Source organism: Lampris incognitus, chromosome 14 (genome assembly GCF_029633865.1).
Source record: "Lampris incognitus isolate fLamInc1 chromosome 14, fLamInc1.hap2, whole genome shotgun sequence".
In the NCBI taxonomy this organism is placed as follows: Eukaryota; Metazoa; Chordata; class Actinopteri; order Lampriformes; family Lampridae; genus Lampris; species Lampris incognitus.
The window spans coordinates 7,645,975-7,668,535 of NC_079224.1; the positions used below are offsets into that span (position 1 = coordinate 7,645,975).

At 46.2% G+C, this 22,561-nt stretch overlaps 1 protein-coding gene across 3 annotated transcripts in view; it reads right to left on the reverse strand.

The window, feature by feature from the left end:
- The window catches only part of adcy1b (adenylate cyclase 1b), a 69,625-nt gene that overhangs the window by 16,050 nt on the left and 31,014 nt on the right, over window positions 1-22,561 (reverse strand). For all 3 annotated transcript variants that reach the window (XM_056292882.1, XM_056292880.1, XM_056292881.1), the window contains exons 5-7: window positions 10,703-10,830; window positions 1,459-1,617; window positions 704-845 (exon numbers count right to left, since the gene is read on the reverse strand). In XM_056292882.1, the coding sequence (XP_056148857.1) occupies window positions 704-845; window positions 1,459-1,617; window positions 10,703-10,830 (429 nt within the window). The remainder of the gene's footprint in view (window positions 1-703; window positions 846-1,458; window positions 1,618-10,702; window positions 10,831-22,561) is intronic.

Here is a 22,561-nt window from a genome sequence, read left to right on the forward strand (position 1 = left end):
GAGAGGAAAGGAGAGGAGAAGACAGAAGAGAGGAGAGGAGATACAGACGGCCTGATGAACTGAGTAAAGGACTAAAATCTCCTCCCTACCCTTCTGGCACATCTGGTGGAGATGGTGTGTGTGTGTGTGTGTGTGGTTTGCATACATGTCTTTGCGTGCACAGACGCACACTCATGTCCGTGTGAGTATCTGCATGTTTGGGAGAGTGCAGATCTGAGTTGATAGAGGCCACAGGCTGTGTTGTGTTGCAGACCCACTCCAGTGAATCCCAAGCTGCAAGGGCGCTCCTCTTACCAACGAATCTGTGTGAACTCCTCCATGCGACGTCCCGTGCCGGAGTGTATATTCATCTCAACACTGTGTTTCTACTCTGTGGAGATGTGTTGCAGTAGATCTTGGCGCAGAGGTCAAGACTGTGTTGCTAAATCTGTTTCTTAATCTATGCTCCCCATTTAGCAGGTAGGCTTGTTGGGAGGGATTAGCACTTGCACTGCGGAAGTGTGCACACTGTATATCAGATGCTAGGACAAGCTCAAGGAAGGCCAAGGTCTAGTGGAGGGGGATATCTGAAGATGCTGCTCATGTTATGTGGAAACGTAACATGGGTTGTTATTTTCCTGTCCTGATAAATCGTTTAAACATCAGATACCGAACGTGTTAAACAGTCGTCATGCTCCTGAGGACGGGGCTTTAAATCCAGTACCTTCCGTCGGTGAGATGGCACAATGAAAAAGGTTTCGATTTCGTGTTTTTGGAGGAAGGCGTTCCTCTCGTGTCCATTGCCGGGCTCCACCTCGTAGTCTCCGTTCAGGCACTCCAGAGTGGACTTGGTGATGTGGACTTTGCTGTGGAAAACAGAGGCGGGTGGAGAGGAAGGGATGAAACTCGGTGCATCTCGACTAACGTAGTGCCGCAAGGCTAGGCAGGTCAAAGAACAAGAGTGCTGCACTGAAACGAATCACAGATCTCCAACCGTGCTCTCAAAACGGGATGATGGTTTATACGTATGTTTTGCAATCCCGATATGAATTCAACACAAACCTCTTGAAATGAGGGTATTGTAAATATAATATTTATTTTTTAATATTTAATGTTTATAATTTTAATGTTTAATTTAATTTATTATTTTTACTAAATTTTTATTTATTTATTATATATATATATATAATATATTATATAATACATACATATATATTCTATTATTTGTATTATAATTTGTTATTAAATGACTAATTTAATTCATTTAAATTAATCAATTTAATAATTACAAATTACAATAATAATTCTAATATTTAACCCCTCAAATTCTGTATTGTCCCAATAGGTCTGTTTCTCTTGGTCCCAAGAACAAATTAAAGCAGCTGGGTTATCAACCTCATGTAATGCTGTTGTGCAGCAGAGAGGTAAAGCTGGCGCACCAGTGTTTTTGATGAGGTGAACGGTGAAAGACATACTGACCCAGGTAGTCCTCCCGCCTCCATCACATTGGCCAGGGTCACGTCATTCGACCACACATCGTACTGCCATTTCCTGAGGCCCAGAACGCCGCACAGCACCCGACCCGTGTGCAAGCCCACGCGCATGTTGAGGTTGACCTCGGTGGCCTCTGCTACTGACCTGCAGGGGTACGGCACATGGGTTAGACGGATCATCTGCGTGAGTACCTCTCTCTACTCCCATGTGTGAGAGAGTCGAACACAAATGAAAGGGAGGAAGACGAATCTAGAGTGAGAATCGCAAGTGCACTTTGTGACTTGCGATAATCACCACCAGCTTTGCAGCAGACATCATGCTGCAAGGTGACCATTTATATATAAATGCCCAGTACTTGTACTGTTTTCCTGGCTTGATTTGGTAGAACAAAAAACATCCAGTAAAAACTACCTGTAATACTGCGTGAGGTAAAAACTACCTGTAATACTGCGTGAGGTAAAAAGTACCTGTACTGCTGCGTGAGGTAAAAACTACCTGTAATACTGTGTGAGGTAAAAAGTACCTGTACTGCTGCGTGAGGTAAAAACTACCTGTAATACTCCATGAGGTAAAAACTACCTGTAATACTGTGTGAGGTAAAAAGTACCTGTACTGCTGCGTGAGGTAAACTACCTGTAATACTCCGTGAGGTAAAAACTACCTGTAATACTGTGTGAGGTAAAAAGTACCTGTACTGCTGCGTGAGGTAAACTACCTGTAATACTGTGTGAGGTAAAAACTACCTGTAATACTGCGTGAGGTAAAAACTACCTGTAATACTGCATGAGGTAAAAACTACCTGTACTGCTGCATGAGGTAAAAACTACCTGTACTGCTGCATGAGGTAAACTACCTGTAATACTGCGTGAGGTAAAAACTACCTGTAATACTGCATGAGGTAAAAACTACCTGTAATACTGTGTGAGGCAAAAACTACCTGTAATACTGCGTGAGATAAAAACTACCTGTAATACTGCGTGAGGTAAAAACTACCTGTACTGCTGCATGAGGTAAAAACTACCTGTAATACTGCATGAGGTAAAAACTACCTGTACTGCTGCATGAGGTAAAAACTACCTGTAATACTGCGTGAGGTAAAAACTATCTGTAATACTGCGTGAGATAAAAACTACCTGTAATACTGCATGAGGTAAAAACTACCTGTAATACTGCATGAGGTAAAAACTACCTGTAATACTGCGTGAGATAAAAACTACCTGTAATACTGCGTGAGATAAAAACTACCTGTAATACTGCATGAGGTACCCCCCACCCCCTTTTTCTCCCCAATTGTATCCGGCCAATTACCCCACTCTTCTGAGCTGTCCCGGTCGCTGCTCCACCCCCTCTGCCGATCCGGGGAGGGCTGCAGACTACCACATGTCTCCTCCCATACATGTGGAGTCACCAGCCGCTTCTTTTCACCTGACAGTGAGGAGTTTCACCAGGGGGACGTAGCGCGTGGGAGGATCACGCTATTCCCCCCAGCCCCCACCCCAACAGGCACCCTGACCGACCAGAGGAGGCGCTAGTGCGGCGACCACGACACACACCCACATCCGGCTTCCCACTCGCAGACACGGCCGATTGTGTCTGTAGGGCCTCCCGACCAATCCGGAGGCAATGGAATAGATCGCTATGCTACCCAGACGCCCCCTCCTGCAGTGAGCTGAGACTGAAGAGGTCACTTAGATGAGTGCTAAAACGTTTCTCTTAATTAATGTGTCCGGATGAACTGATTCTACTTCCTGATAGCTTCATTTCCCGCCTGCAGTGGGTTGCTACACCGTTAGCGTGGACAAGACTTGACCAGCAGCTGTGCCATCTGGACTCTATCCAGCACCTACTGTATAATGTACGATTAGCATACCGTGCCGTACCAAACACTCATTATGCATATGATGTGACATATAATTGGCCTCACATCTGCTACTTCCAGGAAGCTGGATTTCTAGAGGTCTGCGTACGGTACAGACGCGTTGCATATGGAGCTAAATCCTTTGGAACCAGTCTCGATACCCCTGGCAGCAAAGCACTGAAATCCCATCAAAAGACCCAAAGCATTAGCTCTTTTTGTCCTCTTTGCCCCCCTAATCCCCCCCCCCCCGCCATAACATTTTATAATTTCTATGAGCTGTTTCTGTTAATGCGACTATTTTGGTCTCAGTGATTTTTTTATATGTACTAGTAATGTGTAGTAATGTGTAGTAATGTGCGTTGTACCAGTCTTCCATTCTAAAATACACAGTGTTATCTATTGGATTAGATAAGAGTCTATATAATATATATATATATATATATATATATATATATATATATATATATATAAATTGTGCCCTGTGTGATGGCCTGGCGGCCTGTCCAGGGTGTCTCCCCGCCAGCCGCCCAATGGCTGCTGGGATAGACTCCAGCACCCCCGCCACCCTGAGGGCAGGATAAGTGGTTTGGATAATGGATGGATGGAATTGATATATATAAATTGTGCCATCTGGAATGAGGAGCGGAATTGATATTCTGCTCCTCATTAGTTGAGCACTCTTATCAACACCATTGACGGTTTCTGAAAAAAAATTTTTTTTTACTTTGTTAGAAGAAACACAATAGGAAAAGTGCTCAACTAGCAAGGAGCAAAATAATCTAGTGATCATTTTCAAAAGCATAGTTTTAATATTCATCTGACAAACGGATGCCTTTTGCCATAAGACTTATATTGAAGCCTACGGCTGTGCCGTCCATTTATCCTGAGACACCGCGAGTACCAGCCGCCATGTTGGTCAACCGGTAAGTTTATTTTTCTTCCTAAGGGTGCATCAGAGCTGGAGAACAGGACCAAGCTTTATCTAACACGAGCGACACATTTTGAGCTGACTGATAATGTAGTCAAGCGTCCCCACCCTTATAAACAATACAGTGACTGCAGGTACCCCCGCCCTTATAAACAATACAGTGACTGCAGGTATCCCCACCCTTATAAACAATACAGTGACTGCAGGTGTCCCCACCCTTATAAACAATACAGTGACATGACGACCCAAACCAACCATCAGTTTCATATGCAGATAGGTGTAACTATTAACTAGAGTTACGAAGGCCATGTGTACTATTCACAGAGGGTTGGGGAATCGTTGCAGTCACAGCATTGTAAGATGGTGACAGATGTATTCTTAGCCCCCCCCTCAGTTCAGGGATGGTCGTTCCCTCTTCACATAGATGGCCTCTTTGACTCCCCGTTCAAACCAGCGTTCCTCCCTATCAAGGATGTGCACATCCTTGTCCCCACTGGGCCTGTAGATGGTGTAGACTGTGGAGTCCTGGCCTGTAGATGGTGTAGACTGTGGAGTCCTGGCCTGTAAATGGTGTAGACTGTGGAGTCCTGGTCTGTAGATGGTGTAGACTGTGGAGTCCTGGTCTGTAGATGGTGTAGACTGTGGAGTCCTGGTCTGTAGATGGTGTAGACTGTGGAGTCCTGGCCTGTAAATGGTGTAGACTGTGGAGTCCTGGTCTGTAGATGGTGTAGACTGTGGAGTCCTGGCCTGTAAATGGTGTAGACTGTGGAGTCCTGGTCTGTAGATGGTGTAGACTGTGGAGTCCTGGTCTGTAGATGGTGTAGACTGTGGAGTCCTGGTCTGTAGATGGTGTAGATTGTGGAGTCCTGGTCTGTAGATGGTGTAGACTGTGGAGTCCTGGTCTGTAGATGGTGTAGACTGTGGAGTCCTGGTCTGTAGATGGTGTAGACTGTGGAGTCCTGGTCTGTAGATGGTGTAGACTGTGGAGTCCTGGTCTGTAGATGGTGTAGACTGTGGAGTCCTGGTCTGACGTGTTCGCTCTTCTGTGTTGTGACATCCTCTTGACCAGCGCCTGTTTGGTTTCCACAATGTACAAGTCACGGCAATCCTCCTGGCACTTAACAGCGTACACTATATTGCTCTGTTTGTGCCAGGGGACCTGATCCTTGGAGTGGACCGACTTCTGGCGTAGCATGTTTTGGGGTTTGAAAGCGACTGAGATGCAGTGTTTGGAAAATACGCGTCTCAACTGTTCCAACACTCCCGCCACACACAGAATCACCACTGGTTTACACTTAGACAGCTGTTGTCCTTCTCCTCTCTTAGATTGGCTGGTGCACTGTTTGGGCGTTCCCCATCACCAGTTGTGATTTCACAGTGTAAGAAGGCTAGCCTGTCATTTTTCACATCCTCCCTGGTGAACTTGACGTGGTTGTCCATGGTCGGTGAAATGTGGTACGTCCTGAGATTTAATTCTAACCTAGGTGTACCAATCTGATACGTCCACTTATATAAGTACAACTGTGGCAACTCTGTTGCCACGAGGGGGGTTGGACAGAAGCAAATTATCGTCAGTCCCAGATGTATTTATTAAGACGCATACATACAGACACGAAGAGTAGACAGAGCCAGCCACACATCTGGCCGGCATGGAGAGCTTTCCCCGGTGCACCTCGCACCCCTTCCTCCCTTCCCTGGCTCCGCTTCCTCGCGGTGACAGCCAACTGGTGGCGGCCCTGCCTGGTGTGGTGTGCAGTCCGTGGCACAAGCAGCATCTCCCTCGATCGCTCCGTCCGTGCCAGCCTGCTGTCTCTCTTGCCTGTCTCGTCCGTCTCGGTCGTCTGGTACATTTGCATCCGCCAAGTGTGGGGGCGGTGGTGAGGCTCCGCTCGCCGTGCTGGCCTAAGAGAGCGAACTGGTGGCTCAGCGGGGAGGACAAAGGCTCCACAATCACGCCAAACTTGCCTCCTCCTCCCCGCTGGCGCTAACAAGCAGCAGCGACCCTGTCCAATTTGCTCTTTTTCTTCTTCGGAATCAGTTTCTGGTTCAAACATGTATGGCTGAATTACTCCTATATTAACTCTTGCCATTGTGTCGTGTACAGTAGCAAGTGAAACAGGAAACAAGCGTACGTTACAGCGTTTCATGAGCATAGTCGACAGTGAGCAGGTATATGCACTGCAGGCGAGTGGTGGGGGGATTTGAATTGAGGGCAGGGATCATTTGCATATTTTTCTATTACTTTAGTTTACTTTAGGTACTTTAGTTGGCGGCATGGTGGCGCAGTGGTGAGCGCGGTCGCCTCACAGCAAGAAGGTCCTGGGTTCAAGCCTCGGGGTAGTCCAACCTTGAGGGTCGTCCCGGGTCGTCCTCTGTGTGGAGTTTGCATGTTGTCTGCGTGGGTTTCCTCCGGGTGTTCCGGTTTCCTCCCACAGTCCAAAGACATGTAGGTCAGATGAATCGACCATGCTAAATTGTCTCAAGGTGTGAATGTGTGTGATGGCCTGGCGGCCTGTCCAGGGTGTCTCCCCACCTGCCGCCCAATGGCTGCTGGGATAGGCACTTGCATATTTATAGATTCTGGATTCTTTTAATGAGGGAGGAGTAGATGTGATTTTCAGGATTTTAACAAGATAATTGAACTTATTTTACAGAAAAAAAAACCCATCAGACAATTTATTGTATCAAGCAGAGCGTTTACACGTCTTAAAACATGACTGGAGGGGACTTTAAATAACGGCTCTCTAATGCTTCTGTTGTGGTTCTGTTTAATTTCATCGCACAACACATTTCAAAATTATTCCATCCATCCATCCATCCATCATCCAAACCACTAACCCTGCTCTCAGGGTTGCGAGGATGCTGGAGCCTATCCCAGCAGTCATTGGGTGGCAGGCGGGAAGACACCCTGGACAGGCCACCAGACCATCACATGACCTACATATTCACACCTAGGGACAATTTAGCATGGTCGATTCATCTGACCTACATGTCTTTGGACTGTGGGAGGAAACCGGAGCACCCGGAGGAAACCCACGCAGACACGGGGAGAACATGCAAACTCCACACAGAGGATGACCCGGGACGACCCCCAAGGTTGGACAACCCCGGGGCTCGAACCCAGGACCTTCTTGCTGTGAGGCGACCGCGCTAACCACTGCGCCACCGTGCAGCCCTCAAAATGATTATTTGGTCAAAATGTGAAGTGAGTGGGTCATGGTGACACTTTTTCACTACCTTTGTTAGTACATCTCAGTCCCAAAAGAAATGAGTGGATGGTCCATTTGGTAAGTGGTTCATATGTGTGAAGTGGGTGCAGGTAATTAAAACATCCCGGGTTTGAATCCCGAGCAGAACACACTCAAACCTGCCTGTCGACAATAAACCTAGTCGATAACATGGGACTCTAAGAGGCGGAAAGACAACATAAATGTGCAACTTCAGTATAAACGTTTACCGAAAGGAGTCCGCAGTAAATCAGCAGCACGCATCTGGTTTGTGTGCGTTCCACTTAGCGCCTGAACAAAAACACAGCAAAGAACCTATACGGGTGCTAACAATCACTTTAGACGTGTTGAGAAGGAGCCTGGTACTTTTTTCTATCTTGTCGGTACTTTCTAATTTAGGTAGTGCTAATTAACAGGTTTCTATTGGAGTCATGACCATATTGTACCTATTCCATTCTTGGCACTGCGTGTGCCCCGTTTTCTGCCTTCAAACTGCAAAATGTGGAGGGGAATCAGGCGTTTTCATGCCTTGTCAAAGAGATGGTTTTTCTTTCTCTGTGGCTTTTTCACTTTTGAAGCCAACTGGGATTTTTCTTTGTCTCAAATCTTTGGTGTTGGAATGTTCTCCCAGCAGAGAATAGTCGACCAAACTGGGTTTTTCAGCACAGGAACAATTCCTTCTGCTATTGATGGAACACCATCCATCCATCCATCCATCCATCCATCCATCCATCCATTATCCAAACCACTTATCCTGCTCTCAATGTCGTGGGGATGCTGGAGCCTATCCCAGCAGTCATTGGGTGGCAGGTGGGGAGACACCCTGGACAGGCCACCAGGACATCACAGGGCCACCCCCCACACACAGGGGGCGTCGATTCACCAGAAGCCAAGGTATGGCAAAGTCAGATGACGTCACATCTGACATCATGTCACATCAAATCAAGTCCCTCGAATTCTCATTCCATCTCAACCGTGTGGCTCTGTGCCGGTGGTTAGCTACAACCATTTATACAATCACGCCGCCGTAATCAGGGCCTTGACTGATTCACCTAGACATTCCTCATCGCCCGCAACGGGATCTGTATCCCCCGCCACAGGTGGACCGCCTCGGCCCTGCTACAGATTATAACATGCCGAAACCAGAAACGTTTGGTTAGTTTGTGATAGATGACTGCTTTGCGGCACTGCCACCCCCCCCCCCCGTCTCTCTCTCTGGCAGTTATACAATGTGCTGCTAGGCTGCTGTGCATGTGAGTTGATGGATAGAAATGGTCTTATGCTGCTGAGCTAAACTGGTATATTTTACAAGAATCGGAATACTTGTTACCGGTATTGAATACAAGTGAATAAATTATCAACACAAAAGTCGTAATCGATCTGACTGCAATGAGATTTTATGTGACACTAACGGCACGAGTTCACTAACATCTTCAGACAGGCTTAGCTAATAACACCCACAACCAGCACACACAAATACACACAAACCACAAAAACCAAACCAGCTAATAACACCCACAACCAGCACACACAAATACACACAAACCACAGAAACCAAACCAACTAACAACACCCACACCCAGCACAGACAAATACACACAAACCACAGAAACCAAACCAACTAACAACACCCACAACCAGCACACACAAATACACAGAAACCAAACCAACTAACAACACCCACAACCAGCACACACAAATAAACACAAACCACAGAAACCAAACCAACTAACAACACCCACAACCAGCACACACAAATACACGCAAACCACAGAAACCAAACCAACTAATTAGGCTACTTCTTATGCACAGTGGTCCAAATCAGCAACACATGGGCTAGTAGTAGCCTACACACTGCTAGCCAGGCACGGCAGCCATCAGAACAACACAGCAGTATAATAATAAACCACTTTTCCATCTTACCCGTTCGCAGCAATGCCAATAAAGCAGTGAAACGTCACCCACCGAATAACTTGACATGGCAACGGTTCAATAATATAATCTTTGCCAAATGAACATGGCCGAACAGTTCACAAATCATCTCCGCCAACTGAACTTGATCAAGGCAACAGTTATAACAAGTTAGACTATTACTGTCGTCACAACGAGGTCATTCTGTTTCCATAACGAAGCCTTCCCCAACTCATTTGGGATTTTAAGAAGCTCTCCCTTTAAGAGTTTTTGTTTAATTTCAGTCATCCATTGCGTATGCTACAGTTATTAGCTAGCTACACAGTACACACGCTCTTCTTCCTCTCTGTTTCTGGCGCCCGCGGCAGTTAGCAACACACGTGACACACGCGCAAGAGAGAGAGAGAGAGAGAGAGAGAGAGAGAGAGAGAGAGAGAGAGAGAGAGAGAGAGAGAGAGAGAGAGAGAGAGAGAGCTCCTCTCACTATTGAGTCAGTGACGACCGAGAGACAGGAGTTGAGCCGAGTGAGGTGCCGATTCACTCGATTTCATTCTACTTCGTGCAATGAATGATTTTGCTACAGTAATAGGATCATTTAAAACACTGAGAAATGTGTAACTGAAATATATTATTTCACACTGACCAGAGAGCCAATGCATGGCAGCTGCCATACCTTGCCATACCCAATTGACGCCCCTGCACACACACACACACACACACACACCTAGGGACAATTTAGTATGGCCGATTCACATGACCTACATGTCGTTGGACTGTGGGAGGAAACCGGAGCACCAAGGAGGAAACCCACGCAGATGTAACGACCATGGATAATTAGACTCACTAGCCCTTGGCTAACGGGTCAGACCCTTTAGTCAACTGGCTGGTGCAGTCGCCGGTGGTGTGGGAGACCCGGGTTCGCGTCTCGGCTGTAGCAGTTCCCGGCTGCTCCCTGAATTCTCTACACAGACATGGGGAGAACATGCAAACTCCACACAGAGGACAACCCGGGATGACCCCCAAGGTTGGACTATCCCGGGGCTCGAGCGCAGGACCTTCTTGCCGTGAGGCGACCGCACTCACCACTGCACCACCGTGCTGCCCATGATGGAACTCATTCTGCCAAAATTCAGCTAGTAGCTACATCCTTACACATGCGTCCTTGTTCCATAAGCACACACCATACTGAGCACTCAGGGGAGAGTGCCACTCAGAAATACTTAACAGCATGTTCATGCAGTCATCACATGGTAGAACTAGGTTCCTGATATGTATGTGACAAGAGTCCAACATCTGAACACTCACGTTATGGTGTCAATCATGTCCAGGCCCATCTCCACACAGCAGTGGGCATGGTCAGTCTTGGGTTGGGTCAGGCCAGACACGCAGTAGTAACAGTCCCCAAGAATCTTAATCCTTCGACAGTGGTTCTCCTGTTGATCAGAGAGAGAGATAGAGAGACAAGTGGATACAGAAAAAGAGAAAGAAAGAAAAAGGGACAAGAGAGAGATGAGAACGAGAGAGAGACAGAAAGAGAAGGCGGTGGTATATAAGCAGTTTCCGGTTTAGCATTTGATGAATACATGAGATGAGTGATAAAACTGCATTGTGCTACTAATTTGTACCCCAAAGCTATCTACCTTAGGCTGCGTATGGCAGTACTGAAGCCGTACATAATTCTGTGATGTGCATCTGCTCGTGCATTCACATGAATACTGTACATAAATCTAGCCATACAAACTGGAATTTGAACCAGAACCACATGATGTATTGAATCAGTCTCACCTTGGTCAATTGGAGAAAGTCATTCACACACTCTGTGGACAAAATTCAGTGGTATGAAGAGGCCGCATACAAATATAACCCATCATTAGAGAACATGAGCCACAGAGGTTCATTTAAGCAGGGAGACTCGGATGCCTCCTCATAACCTCGCCTTGTATTCATGTAGGTATTGAGGTCATGGGTCTGGCATGTAAAGAGCCCAAAGACTCATAAATATGCACATTAGTGGGCACAAGACAAGATGGATGCTCTATTTTAAACACGCAAGCCATGTGAGGCCTGGGAAGAAGACAGACGGCAAGGGCTTGTTAGCAGGACAAAGCTATTTGCTTCATGTCATTTCACGTACCGCTCCTCCCTGTCCTGAATGCTCAGTGTCACTAAGGCACATGTGCACTTCAACACAAACATTGTCTGCAACACAAATGAACACAAGGAAAGGGCTCCGCATGAGTAAACCGGCATCAGGCATGGCACTTAATTAGTCTCGAAACCCGTGCACATGAAAACCAGGCGCATGCACGTGACATGAGCGCACAGAACAGCATCCGCGAGCAGAAAAGCATCCTTGCGATGGAGCGTTTCCGCTCGGCGTGCACAAATGAAGCCCCATGAGCACGGGGCTGTGACGAGAACGAGCTCGACCCTCCCTACACGCTCGCTACTGCTCAACACGTGCTCACTTGTCAAGTTGACTTTTGAGACTTTGGAGGCGGGGGTGTCTCCGCGCCTTCGATTGGTCGCTTTGAATACTGACCATGATCTTTAATTGGCTTTTTGGTTTGACCACCGAGACAGTCGAAGACAGGCAGTTGCCTGAGAGAGCACCCATTTTCGTGGGCCATCATGTTGGAGCAAGTAAGTCTTACACTGTTAACATCTTTCAAAGGTTGCATTCTGTTATTTTCGATTTTGATTTTATTTTAACTACTGATTTCAAATACATGTGTAACCACTGTAAGGGCAAACGTTCTTCTAGTGTGAACGTATTTTATTTATAGTTGTACGTTGGTCTGCAAACACCGCCTCCCCCACAAGGACTGACTAGGACCGACTCCTTGACCTCCATGGACCGCCACTGAGCCCTCTGACCTATGATTAGGTTGACTTGATCTAGTGACCCACCTGACCATACCGTACCTTGCATATTGCATATGGTGTACTGTTTTACAGTGTACAAGTTGCTATTGTTCATGTATGTGTGTATATGTCCTGTGATGGCCTGGCAGCCTGTCCAGGGTGTCTCTCTGCCTGCTGCGCAATGACTGCTGGGATAGGCTCCAGCATCCCTGCGACCCTGAGAGCAGGATAAGCGGTTTGGATAATGGATGAATGGATGGCATTTAAAAATTGTTTTGTTTTTTTGGGGGGGGGGATTTTTTCACCAATTGTATCTAGCCAATTGCCCCACTCTTCTGACCCTTCCCAGTCACCGCTCCACCCCTTCCGCCAATCTAGGGAGGGCTGCAGACTACCACATGTCTCCACCAATACATGTGGAGTCGCCAGCCGCTCCTTTTCACCTGACAGTGAGGAGTTTGTCCAGGGGGACGTAGCACGTGGGAGGATCACGTCATTCCCCCCAGTTCCCCCTCCCCCCTGAATAGGCACCCCGACCAACCAGAGGAGGCGCTAGTGCATTGACCAGGACACATACCTACATCCGGCCTCCCACCCGCAGACACGAACAATTGTGTCTGTAGGGACACCCGAGCAAGCCGGAGGTAACACGGGGATTCAAACTGGAATCCCCGCATTAGTAGGCAACGGAATAGACTGCTATGCTACCCAGACACCCCCTTTTAATATTGTTTGACAGAGTATTATAGTGCATACAATAAATGAAATCAATACCTTCGAACAATATTAAAATGGGATCTCTGAGAGATGTTAACTTAGTGTAAAATGAAAATGATTCTTTGATTTTCTTACCCGGATTATTGAGCATGCATGAAGACAGATACGGGGGGAACTTTATGATGGGATTGTTAATAGATTCCATAGTTCTTGTTCTAACAAAATCTTTTTATTGTGTAGCTATTACAGCATCCCTATCACTTACAATTAAAGTGCATCAACATGAATGAACACGTATTCTTCACACACTTGAACTTAGCCAGAAGGCCGAGGAGGGATTTGAACACGTATTCTTATCAATTCAGAATTCAGGGCTGATCAAGCTAATGCAGGGAAAGACTCGATAACCGAGCTTCAACAATGAGAATTAGTCAAACATAAACACTAAACTAGACAAATGATAGCCTTGCCTTTAAATTTGTTATTTTCTTTCTGGGGAGAAACATTGAGCTGGCTCCTCTTTAAAGTTCTCTATTCTGCTCAGCGGGAAAAAAGAAGGGTCCATAAATCTTCATCAGAGCCATGACAAGAGCTCTTTCCTCTGGTCTCCAACGACTCTACACAGCTGCATTTCAAATAGATGGCTAAGTGAAACTAGCATGTCAAGTGACAAGTCACAAGACAAGACTGGAAAAAAGACGTTATATCTTTTGTCTAGACACAACATTTTTAAAAATTAACCAATACTTGTATAATTTAGAGCAAAAGATGAGCATAAACCAAATATATTTCTGTCAAAGTATATGCATTTCGTAGCTCCTATAACACATAGTCGGACCAAAACGGAAACACAAATATATTCTACCATAAACTATTACTTTAGTTGTCACGGTGTTTAAACCATCTCCATAAATACACACACACACACACACACACACACACACACACACACACACGTAGGTAAGAACACCAGCTGTCCGTACCAGAGATTGGGGGTTCAAACCCTGGTTGGGACAAGCCTCCAGTAAGAGTCTGTAACAGATTCTTCATGCTATACAAGCCAGCTACATCGGATATGAGTGGCCGTAACATGAATAGAGTCATACCAGCTCGGACATCGCCCGGGTTAAGAAGGTCCACGTCAGGTGTTGGGGAACCAGGGCAACCTGATGAGAAATGGGCTACTGGAACAAGACATTCATGGACAAGGGTCAAGAACCTGGAACTGATGGAATGCTACTATAAAAGCAGACTGCTGCCGGGAGGCTATATGAAGCGAATGTGGGAACTGTGGACCAGTATGAGACCTGCTTCCACACTGACTCAGAAGCAACTAGTGGCTTAACGCTCAAACATCAATAGAAGGAAGCTACTGTCACAACTTGAGCTGGCAAGGCTCCAAAAGGATGACTATACATTTCAACACAATGAATGGCCGCCCAGTAGGCAGGATATACATGAGGACAGACCCCAACCAGCTGAAACAATCTTAACAGCCATGACAGTTGAAGCTACTTAGGTCCAAATGAGAATCATGGCCAGACTAAAGAGAGTCAACCCACGGGCATGACTTCCATGACTCCGTGACAAAATACCATAACAAAGCCTGCTAGCAGATGTGAACTCAGCCTTATGCAACATTTCAACTGCCACCATAACAGAGACCAATGAGCTTGTATACGCCAATGCAGCCGTAATCCTGGAGATGCTTGTGTACAGGATTAAGAACAGAGGTCACCAACAGTACACTCCATTAGGAGAAGGCTGGAAGCCAAGATCGAAGCAGCATGGAGAGGTGTCAGCATGTTAACAGAGATGCAGAAAGTTGTGATGAAAGACAGGCCTTGGTTGAAGAAGTACAGCAAGCTGTCCATAAGTGGGGCTCTGGAAACTGCCAAGCAAAGGCTCACAGCTCTGGCCACCAGAGTGAAGAGATACACTAGAGAAGTAGAAGCCAAAAGAGTAAATGGTCTGTTCCTCAAAGAACCATCCAAAGTGAACTCCCAGCTGCAGAGTAACAAGGGAAAAACATCAGACCCACCCAGAGCAGAGATTGAGCAATACTGGAAGGCTACATGGGGAAGGGAGCCATCACACAACACCAATGCCCAGTGGCTGGTGGGCCTAAGAGTAGACCACAGCAGTATCCCAGAACAAAAACCAGTTATCATGACAGTGGCTGACACCCAACAACGAGTCTCAAACATGAAGAGCTGGACTGCACCAGACCCTGTCATGATTCACATCTACTGGTTGAAGAAGCTAATGGCACTGCGTGAACACCTGGTGACACAGATGAACCAGCTGCTAACATCAGGGTCTCACATTGACCGGCTAACACAGGGGAGAACAATACTGATTATGAAGGATCCCCACAAGGGTACAACACCTTCAAACTACCGGCTAATAACCAGCCTCTCCACAACATGGAAGATCCTGTCAGGCTCTTAGCAGCTAAGCTGAATGGGCGCATGAGTCAATACATGAACAAACTCAGAAAGGAATTGGGTACAACACCAGAAAGTCAAAGCATCAGCTACTGGTTGATAGAGCCATCACCCAAGACTCAAAGACCAGATAGCCCAATGTGAGCACAGCCTGGATTGACTACAAGAAAGCCTAAAATTCAGTTCCCCACACCTGGTTTCTGGAGTGCTTGGCACTATACAAAGCCAACAGGTCACTAATAGCCTTCATCAAGAACTCAATGCGGCAGTGGAAAACAACACTAGAAGCCAACTCAAAAACAATCACACAGGTAATCAAATAAAATGTGGCATATACCAAGGTGATGCACTATCTCCACTGCTGTTCTGCATAGGCCTGAACCCCCTCAGTCAGATCATCACGAAGAGTGGATATAGATACAGCTTCAGAAATGGAGTTACCATTAGCCACCTCCTATGGATGACACCAAGCTGTATGCCAGTAATGAGCGAGGCATTGACTCATTGATCCACCTCACCAAGATCTACAGAAACAAAATCGGGTTGTCATTTGGACTGGACAAGTGCGGTGGAATGGTGACAAAAAGAGGAAAGGTGGTGAGCACTGACGGATTTGAATTACCAGATGGCAGGATAACAGACATACAGGGCAGATACAAGTACCTGGGTATTCCACAGGCAAATGGACACCATGAGGAGGCAGCAAGGATGTCAGCTACAGCCAGCTACCTCCAGAGATTGAGGCAGTTATCAGATGCCCAACTGGAATAATAAACTGGCCAAAGGAGGCGATAAAGGCTACAGATATCAGGACACAGAAACTCCTCACAATGCATGGAGGGTTCCACCGAAAGTGCAGCAGCCTGAGACTGCACGAACAGCGAAAAGATGGGGGACGAGGGTTAGTGAGTGTCAGGGCCACTATCAAGGATAAAACAAGGAACATCCATGATAACATCAGAAAGAGGGCCCCCAAGATGAACTGCTGAGTGACTACCTCAGGCAGCAGATGACAAAGAGTGCAGATGAAGAAGAAGAGGAGGTATCATGGAAAATCAAGTCCCTCCATGGGATGTACCACTGACAGATAAAAGATGTAGCTGATATCAAGACATCCAACCAGTAGCTAGAAAAGGCTGGACCGAAGGACAGCACAGAGGCTCTGATCATATCGGCACAAGAACAGGCACTCAGGACCAGATCGGTTGAGGCAGGGGTCTGCCACACCAGACAAGACCAAAGATGCAGGCTGTGCAAAGATGCCCCTGAGACAGTCCAGCACGTAGTAGCAGGGTGTAAAATGCTAGCTGGGAAAGTGTACACTGAAAGGCATAACCAAATTGCTGAGATAGTGTATAGGAATATCTGTACTGAATACAGACTGGAAGTTCCCAAATGGGAGACACCGCCAAAGGTGGTTGAGAGTGGCAGAGCTAAGATCCTGTGGGATCGTCAAGTTCCAGACTGACAAGCAGGTGCTGACTAATCAACCAGACATTGTGGTGGTCGACAAGGAGCAGAAGACAGCAGAAGTGATTGATGTAGCAATCCCGAGCAACGGCAACATCAGGAAGAAAGAGCATGAGAAGCTAGAGAAATACCAAGGGCTGAGGGAAGAACTAGATTGGATGTGGAAGGTGGAATCCACAGCAGTCCCCGTGATAATAGGAGCACTAGGGGCTGTGACCCCCAAACTGGGAAAGTGGCTCCAGCAGATTCCAGGAACAACATCTGTGCAGAACCTTCAAACTCCCAGGCCTCTGGTATATATATATATATATATATATATATATATATATATATATATATATATATGTAGGTATATATAGGTATATATAGGTATATATAAGGTAGAATCAAGTTCTTCTATTTTTTTAAAGTGTTCCCAGTAACAGATTCTCTTTTTATTTTGATACGCGTGATGTCACTGGACACTAATTTACATACAGCCAATCAGATCAAATAATGAAACCCCACCCGCTCTTCCTGTTGACCTTTCTTTGTACTTGTCACTCAAAGGTCAGCTCATGAATATTTATGAGGACTAGACCACTCCATCACTGTTATTGAGATAACTAAGAACAGTGATGGGTGTAAAAACACAATATTCATCATTTATCAAAAGAAATCATTGCTGAATGTTTAATTATACCATGTTCAATGTTTTTAGATATAAAAGTTTGATTTTATTAATATTTTACTTTAGTGTCCTTCTTACTTAGGCCTCTTAGTAGGCCTTGTTGTCTGTTAACTAGAAATTAGTTCACCATTAACTAACCTCTCTCATAGTGTCATATGTGGAAATAAGTTGAATGATGCTGACACGGGTATCTCAGGCCACATGGAGGGTGGCACGTAGCAGATGGGGTTATAGCGAGGCATGGCATAAGCTATAGGAAGCAGGGAAAGCCTTGAGACTTAGAGAATCTCCTCCTCTCTACTTCCCCTGTGTTAATCTGCACTGTAAGGGTTTAGGAGCTGATTCAGATCCAAGCAGGATTATCACCGTCATGTGACTTGAGCACTGTGGACAGTATGGGTGGTCATTAGTATGGACAGCGAGGTGGGCGAAGAGAACTACAGAATAAAAGAGGAGAATTTGTAAATTTTACATCTCAAACAGTCAGGCCATCTGTCCAATGTTGACAGGCCATCTGTTATGCATTCCCCATTACCAACACATATCTTCTGAGATTAGTATACCGGTTACTTTACACAAGATAGCTGGCATTGATGTCCTTCTAGAACACTATTTTTTTTTTCAGAATAAGAATCTGAATTGCGTATTTTTTGGGTACACTGGGTAAATTTTGGAGTGAGTTCTAAATGCAAGATTCATGTTCAACTTTTAGTGCCTTGGAAAAGGGCAAAGGAGAAATTTTGGCAAAGTCGTTTGCAAAGCTATTTTACCATAATTGGTGAGAAAATAAAAATGTCCCGAGTGTTTTGGATCCTCAGGAAATATGGCTTATATTCATTGACTTCAATACAGTATTAGATCAGTGCAGTGTGTGCATTACTGTGAAGGCTGAGGGTTGGGTCCTTCTCTATAACATTGAGGCTTGAAAGACATTTGGGCTGATAGGATGCAGGCCTGTTTGTCTGTTAGTCTTTATGTTAATCTGTTTAGCCATCAGTGCTTGCCCATGGGGGGGCATGGTGTCTCATAGCTCAAGGGTCCCGAGTTTGCATAAAGCCCATCTGAGTGCAGTTTGCATGTTTTGGTTTTTTTAAAATTTTATTTCCGCCTTTTTCTCCCCCAGTTGCATTTTGCCAATTACCCTGCTCTCCGAGCCGTCCCTGTCACTGCCCCCCCGCTGATCCGGGGAGGGCTGCAGACTACCACATGCCTCCTCCGATACATGTGGAGTCGCCAGCCGCTTCTTTTCACCTGACAGTGAGGAGTTTCGCCAGGAGGACGTAGCAGGTGGGAGGATCACACTATTCCCCCCAGCCCCCCCCCCCCCAACAGGTGCCCCGACCGACCAGAGGAGGCGCTAGTGCAGCGACCAGGACACATACCCACATCCAGCTTCCCACCCACAGACACGAGGCCAGTTGTGCCTGTAGGGGCACCCGACCTAGCCGGAGGTAACATGGGGATTCGAACCTGCGATCCCCATGTTGGTAGGCAACAGAATGGACCGCCAAGCCACCCAGACACCCTAAAGAGTTTGTGTGTTCATTGTGCCGTTTTAATGGCTTTTCTTCCAGGGCTCCCACAGTGCAAAAGCATGTGTGTTTGGTTATCTGGAGTTTCTAAATTGTGAGTGTGTGTGTGTGTGTGTGTGTGTGTGGGGTGATGGACTGGGGTGTCTCCCTGCCTTCTGCCCAATGCCTGATAGACTCCAGCCCCCCACCCCGAACCCTGAATTGGATTAAGCAGGTATGGATGGATGTTTGCCACTGTACACCTATTTTAGAGTCGCTTGGCCCTTTGTCCACCCCGTCTGTCTGTTTTAGCAGTAATAATGTTAATAATGCCATACCAGTAGTTGTTTTAGCAGTAATAATGCTATACTAGTAGTTGTTTTAGCGGTAGTAATGCTATACTAGTAGTTGTTGTAGCAGTAGTACTGCTATACGGGTAGTTGTTTTAGCAGTAATGCTATACTAGTAGTTGGTTTAGCAGTAATCATGCCGTACTAGTAGTTGTTTTAGCAGCAATAATGCTATACTAGTAGTCGCTTTAGCAGTAATCATGCCATACTAGTAGTTGTTTTAGCAGCAATAATGCTATACTAGTAGTTGCTTTAGCAGTAATCATGCCGTACTAGTAGTTGTTTTAGCAGCAATAATGCTACACTAGTAGTTGTTTTAGCAGTAATAATGCTATACTAGTAGTTGTTTTAGCAGTAATCATGCCGTACTAGTAGTTGTTTTAGCAGCAATAATGCTATACTAGTAGTTGTTTTAGCAGTAATCATGCCGTACTAGTAGTTAGTTTAGCAGTAATCATGCCGTACTAGTAGTTGTTTTAGCAGCAATAATGCTATACTAGTAGTTGTTTTAGCAGTAATAATGCTATACTAGTAGTTGTTTAGCAGCAATAATGCTATACTAGTAGTTGTTTTAGCAGCAATAATGCTATACTAGTAGTTGTTTTAGCAGTAATAATGCTATACTAGTAGTTGTTTAGCAGCAATAATGCTATACTAGTAGTTGTTTTAGCAGCAATAATGCTATACTAGTAGTTGTTTAGCAGTAATAATGCCATACTAGTAGTTGTTTTAGTGGTAATAATGCTATACTAGTAGTTGTTTTAGTGGTAATAATGCTATACTAGTAGTTGTTTAGCAGTAATAATGCCATACTAGTAGTTGGGAGTCATTCTGTTTTACTGAATCACCAATACTAAATGGAATATATATATATATATATATATATATATATATATATATATATATATATATATATATATATATATATATATATATATATATATATAATTTTTTTTCCAATTATGAGACATATTTGAGTAATGTCAGAATCTAATGTAGTAGAAGAGGGTCAATCAGCATTTCACCAGTTTAGTCTAAAAAGAGTGTGTATTGCAGGGGGCATCTAGTGGGTAAGAACATGTACTCACTTTATTACACTGCTATAAAAGGCTTTACAGTCCACATTCACGTCAGGCAGATCGCAAGAGAAGCCTTACGACGACAAAGTCATGTCGTCACAACAAACAACTCCTGTCAAATCAGCACGGACCAGTGACATCCCATGTTCCCTCCCTGATAAAGCAGGGCCAGTAATAATTTGATGATACAATATTTTGTTGTTCTCCCTTTTCTACAGTGAGATATCGGCTACAGGGCAGTCTCCCTTGGGTTGATGGGGGATCAATGCCTTGCTCAAGGATCCCTCAGCAGTGTTGGGTGGACATCCGCCAACATGGAGGCCTGAGCCCAAAAAGATTTATTTGAAAGAATGGGTCGACCCGGGTCGTCCTCTGTGTGGAGTTTGCATGTTGTCCCCGTATCTGCGTGGGTTTCCTCCTGGTGCTCCGGTTTCCTCCCACAGTCCAAAGACCTGTAGGTCAGGTGACTCAAAGACCTGTAGGTCAGGTGACTCAAAGACCTGTAGGTCAGGTGACTCGGCCATACTAAATTGCCCCTAGGTGTGAATGTGTGTGTGTGTGTGTGTGTCGGCCTTGTGATGGCCTGGCGGCCTGTCCAGGGTGTCTCCCCGCCTGCCGCCCAATGACTGCTGGGATAGGCTCCAGCATCCCCGCAGCCCTGAGAGCAGGATAAGCGGTTTGGATGATGGATGGATGGATGGATGGATGGATGGATGGATGGATGGATGGATGGATGGATGGATGGATGGATGGATGGATGGCTGGCTGGATGGATGGATGGATGGATGGATGGATGGATGGATGGATGGAAGAATGGACTGTCTGTCCACTAGATTACCCCTACAGTGTTGGATCAATGAAACTGTGAGTATTCATGCAGCCACCATCGGTGCTGTGGCCTCACAGGGTACCGATGGAAACCACGAAATCCACTGTGGCGACCCCTGAAAAACAGGGAACAAGCCGCAAGAAGAAGAAGAAGAAGATTTGTGCTTACGCTGCATAAACTGTACTGAAGGAGAAATCTTTTACCAAATAACTTTGTCTGGAAAACTGCAGAAATCAAAAACGAGTCGTCACTCGGATTCTCAGATGTGCCGCTCCTCCCGCCAAAGTGGCTGTGTTGTGGCGCGGCTGAAAACAGCAAATGTGAATAAACAGTTACACTACACGTGCTCTTCTCGGTCTGGCGGATGCTTTTATCCAAGCGACTCCGAGGAGAGTCGGTCGGCAGTCCGCAGATGAGTTCCGGCGGCACCAGCGGGCGTCATGGAGCGCTGCGTGGTAATCAGCAGTAAACCGTGAGTAAACGCAGCACTTCGTGCAGCTGCTGGCATGCTGGTGGAGGGCGCAGCCGCTCATTTGCTGAAGGGAGGAAGGGGTCGGCGGCGGGATCGTGCATCTCTGAGTCATCCTCAGTGGAAGAGGGGGAAGTGTGCAGACAGGCCCCCGGGGCAGCATGGGAAACACGGCTGGGCGGAAGCGGGCCGCTCGCACGTCAGTCAAGAGTCTGAGGGAGCGAGGAGCCGGAAGGAGTCGCGGAGCCGTGATGCAAGGAGGCGTTGAGAGAGGAGAGGGAAAAGAGACGGGGATGAAAAGCTTTGTGAGGCCCCGCCACGGAAACTGGGGAGAGACACACACACACACACACACACACAAACTAAACGTTATCACAGCCTATCCCAAGTAAATCAGAGTTTCTCTACAAAAACAAATAAATCTGCAGCTCACCTTCTGGCCTGCTTGTTGAAAGTCGGCGAGAGAGGAGCAGGTTTGTAGAGTTGAGGGGTGTGACATGGATCAGTTCGTTGGTCTTTCTGTTTTTGATTTGTCATATTTTTTAAAGTGTGAACTAAAGCATCTATGGTGAGCCCTGAAGCAGCTCTCTCCCTCCCTCTCAGTACTTTCCCTTCACACGAGTAAGACGTGCGGACGCGTCGTTGCATCACGCCGGAGAACAGCGGAAGTCGTGCGAGGGACTTCACGAGCGTCACCGCCGCTCCTTGGTGCTGAGAGTAAAGAGGGGCCGAGTGAGGGCACGTTTCCATTCGGTGG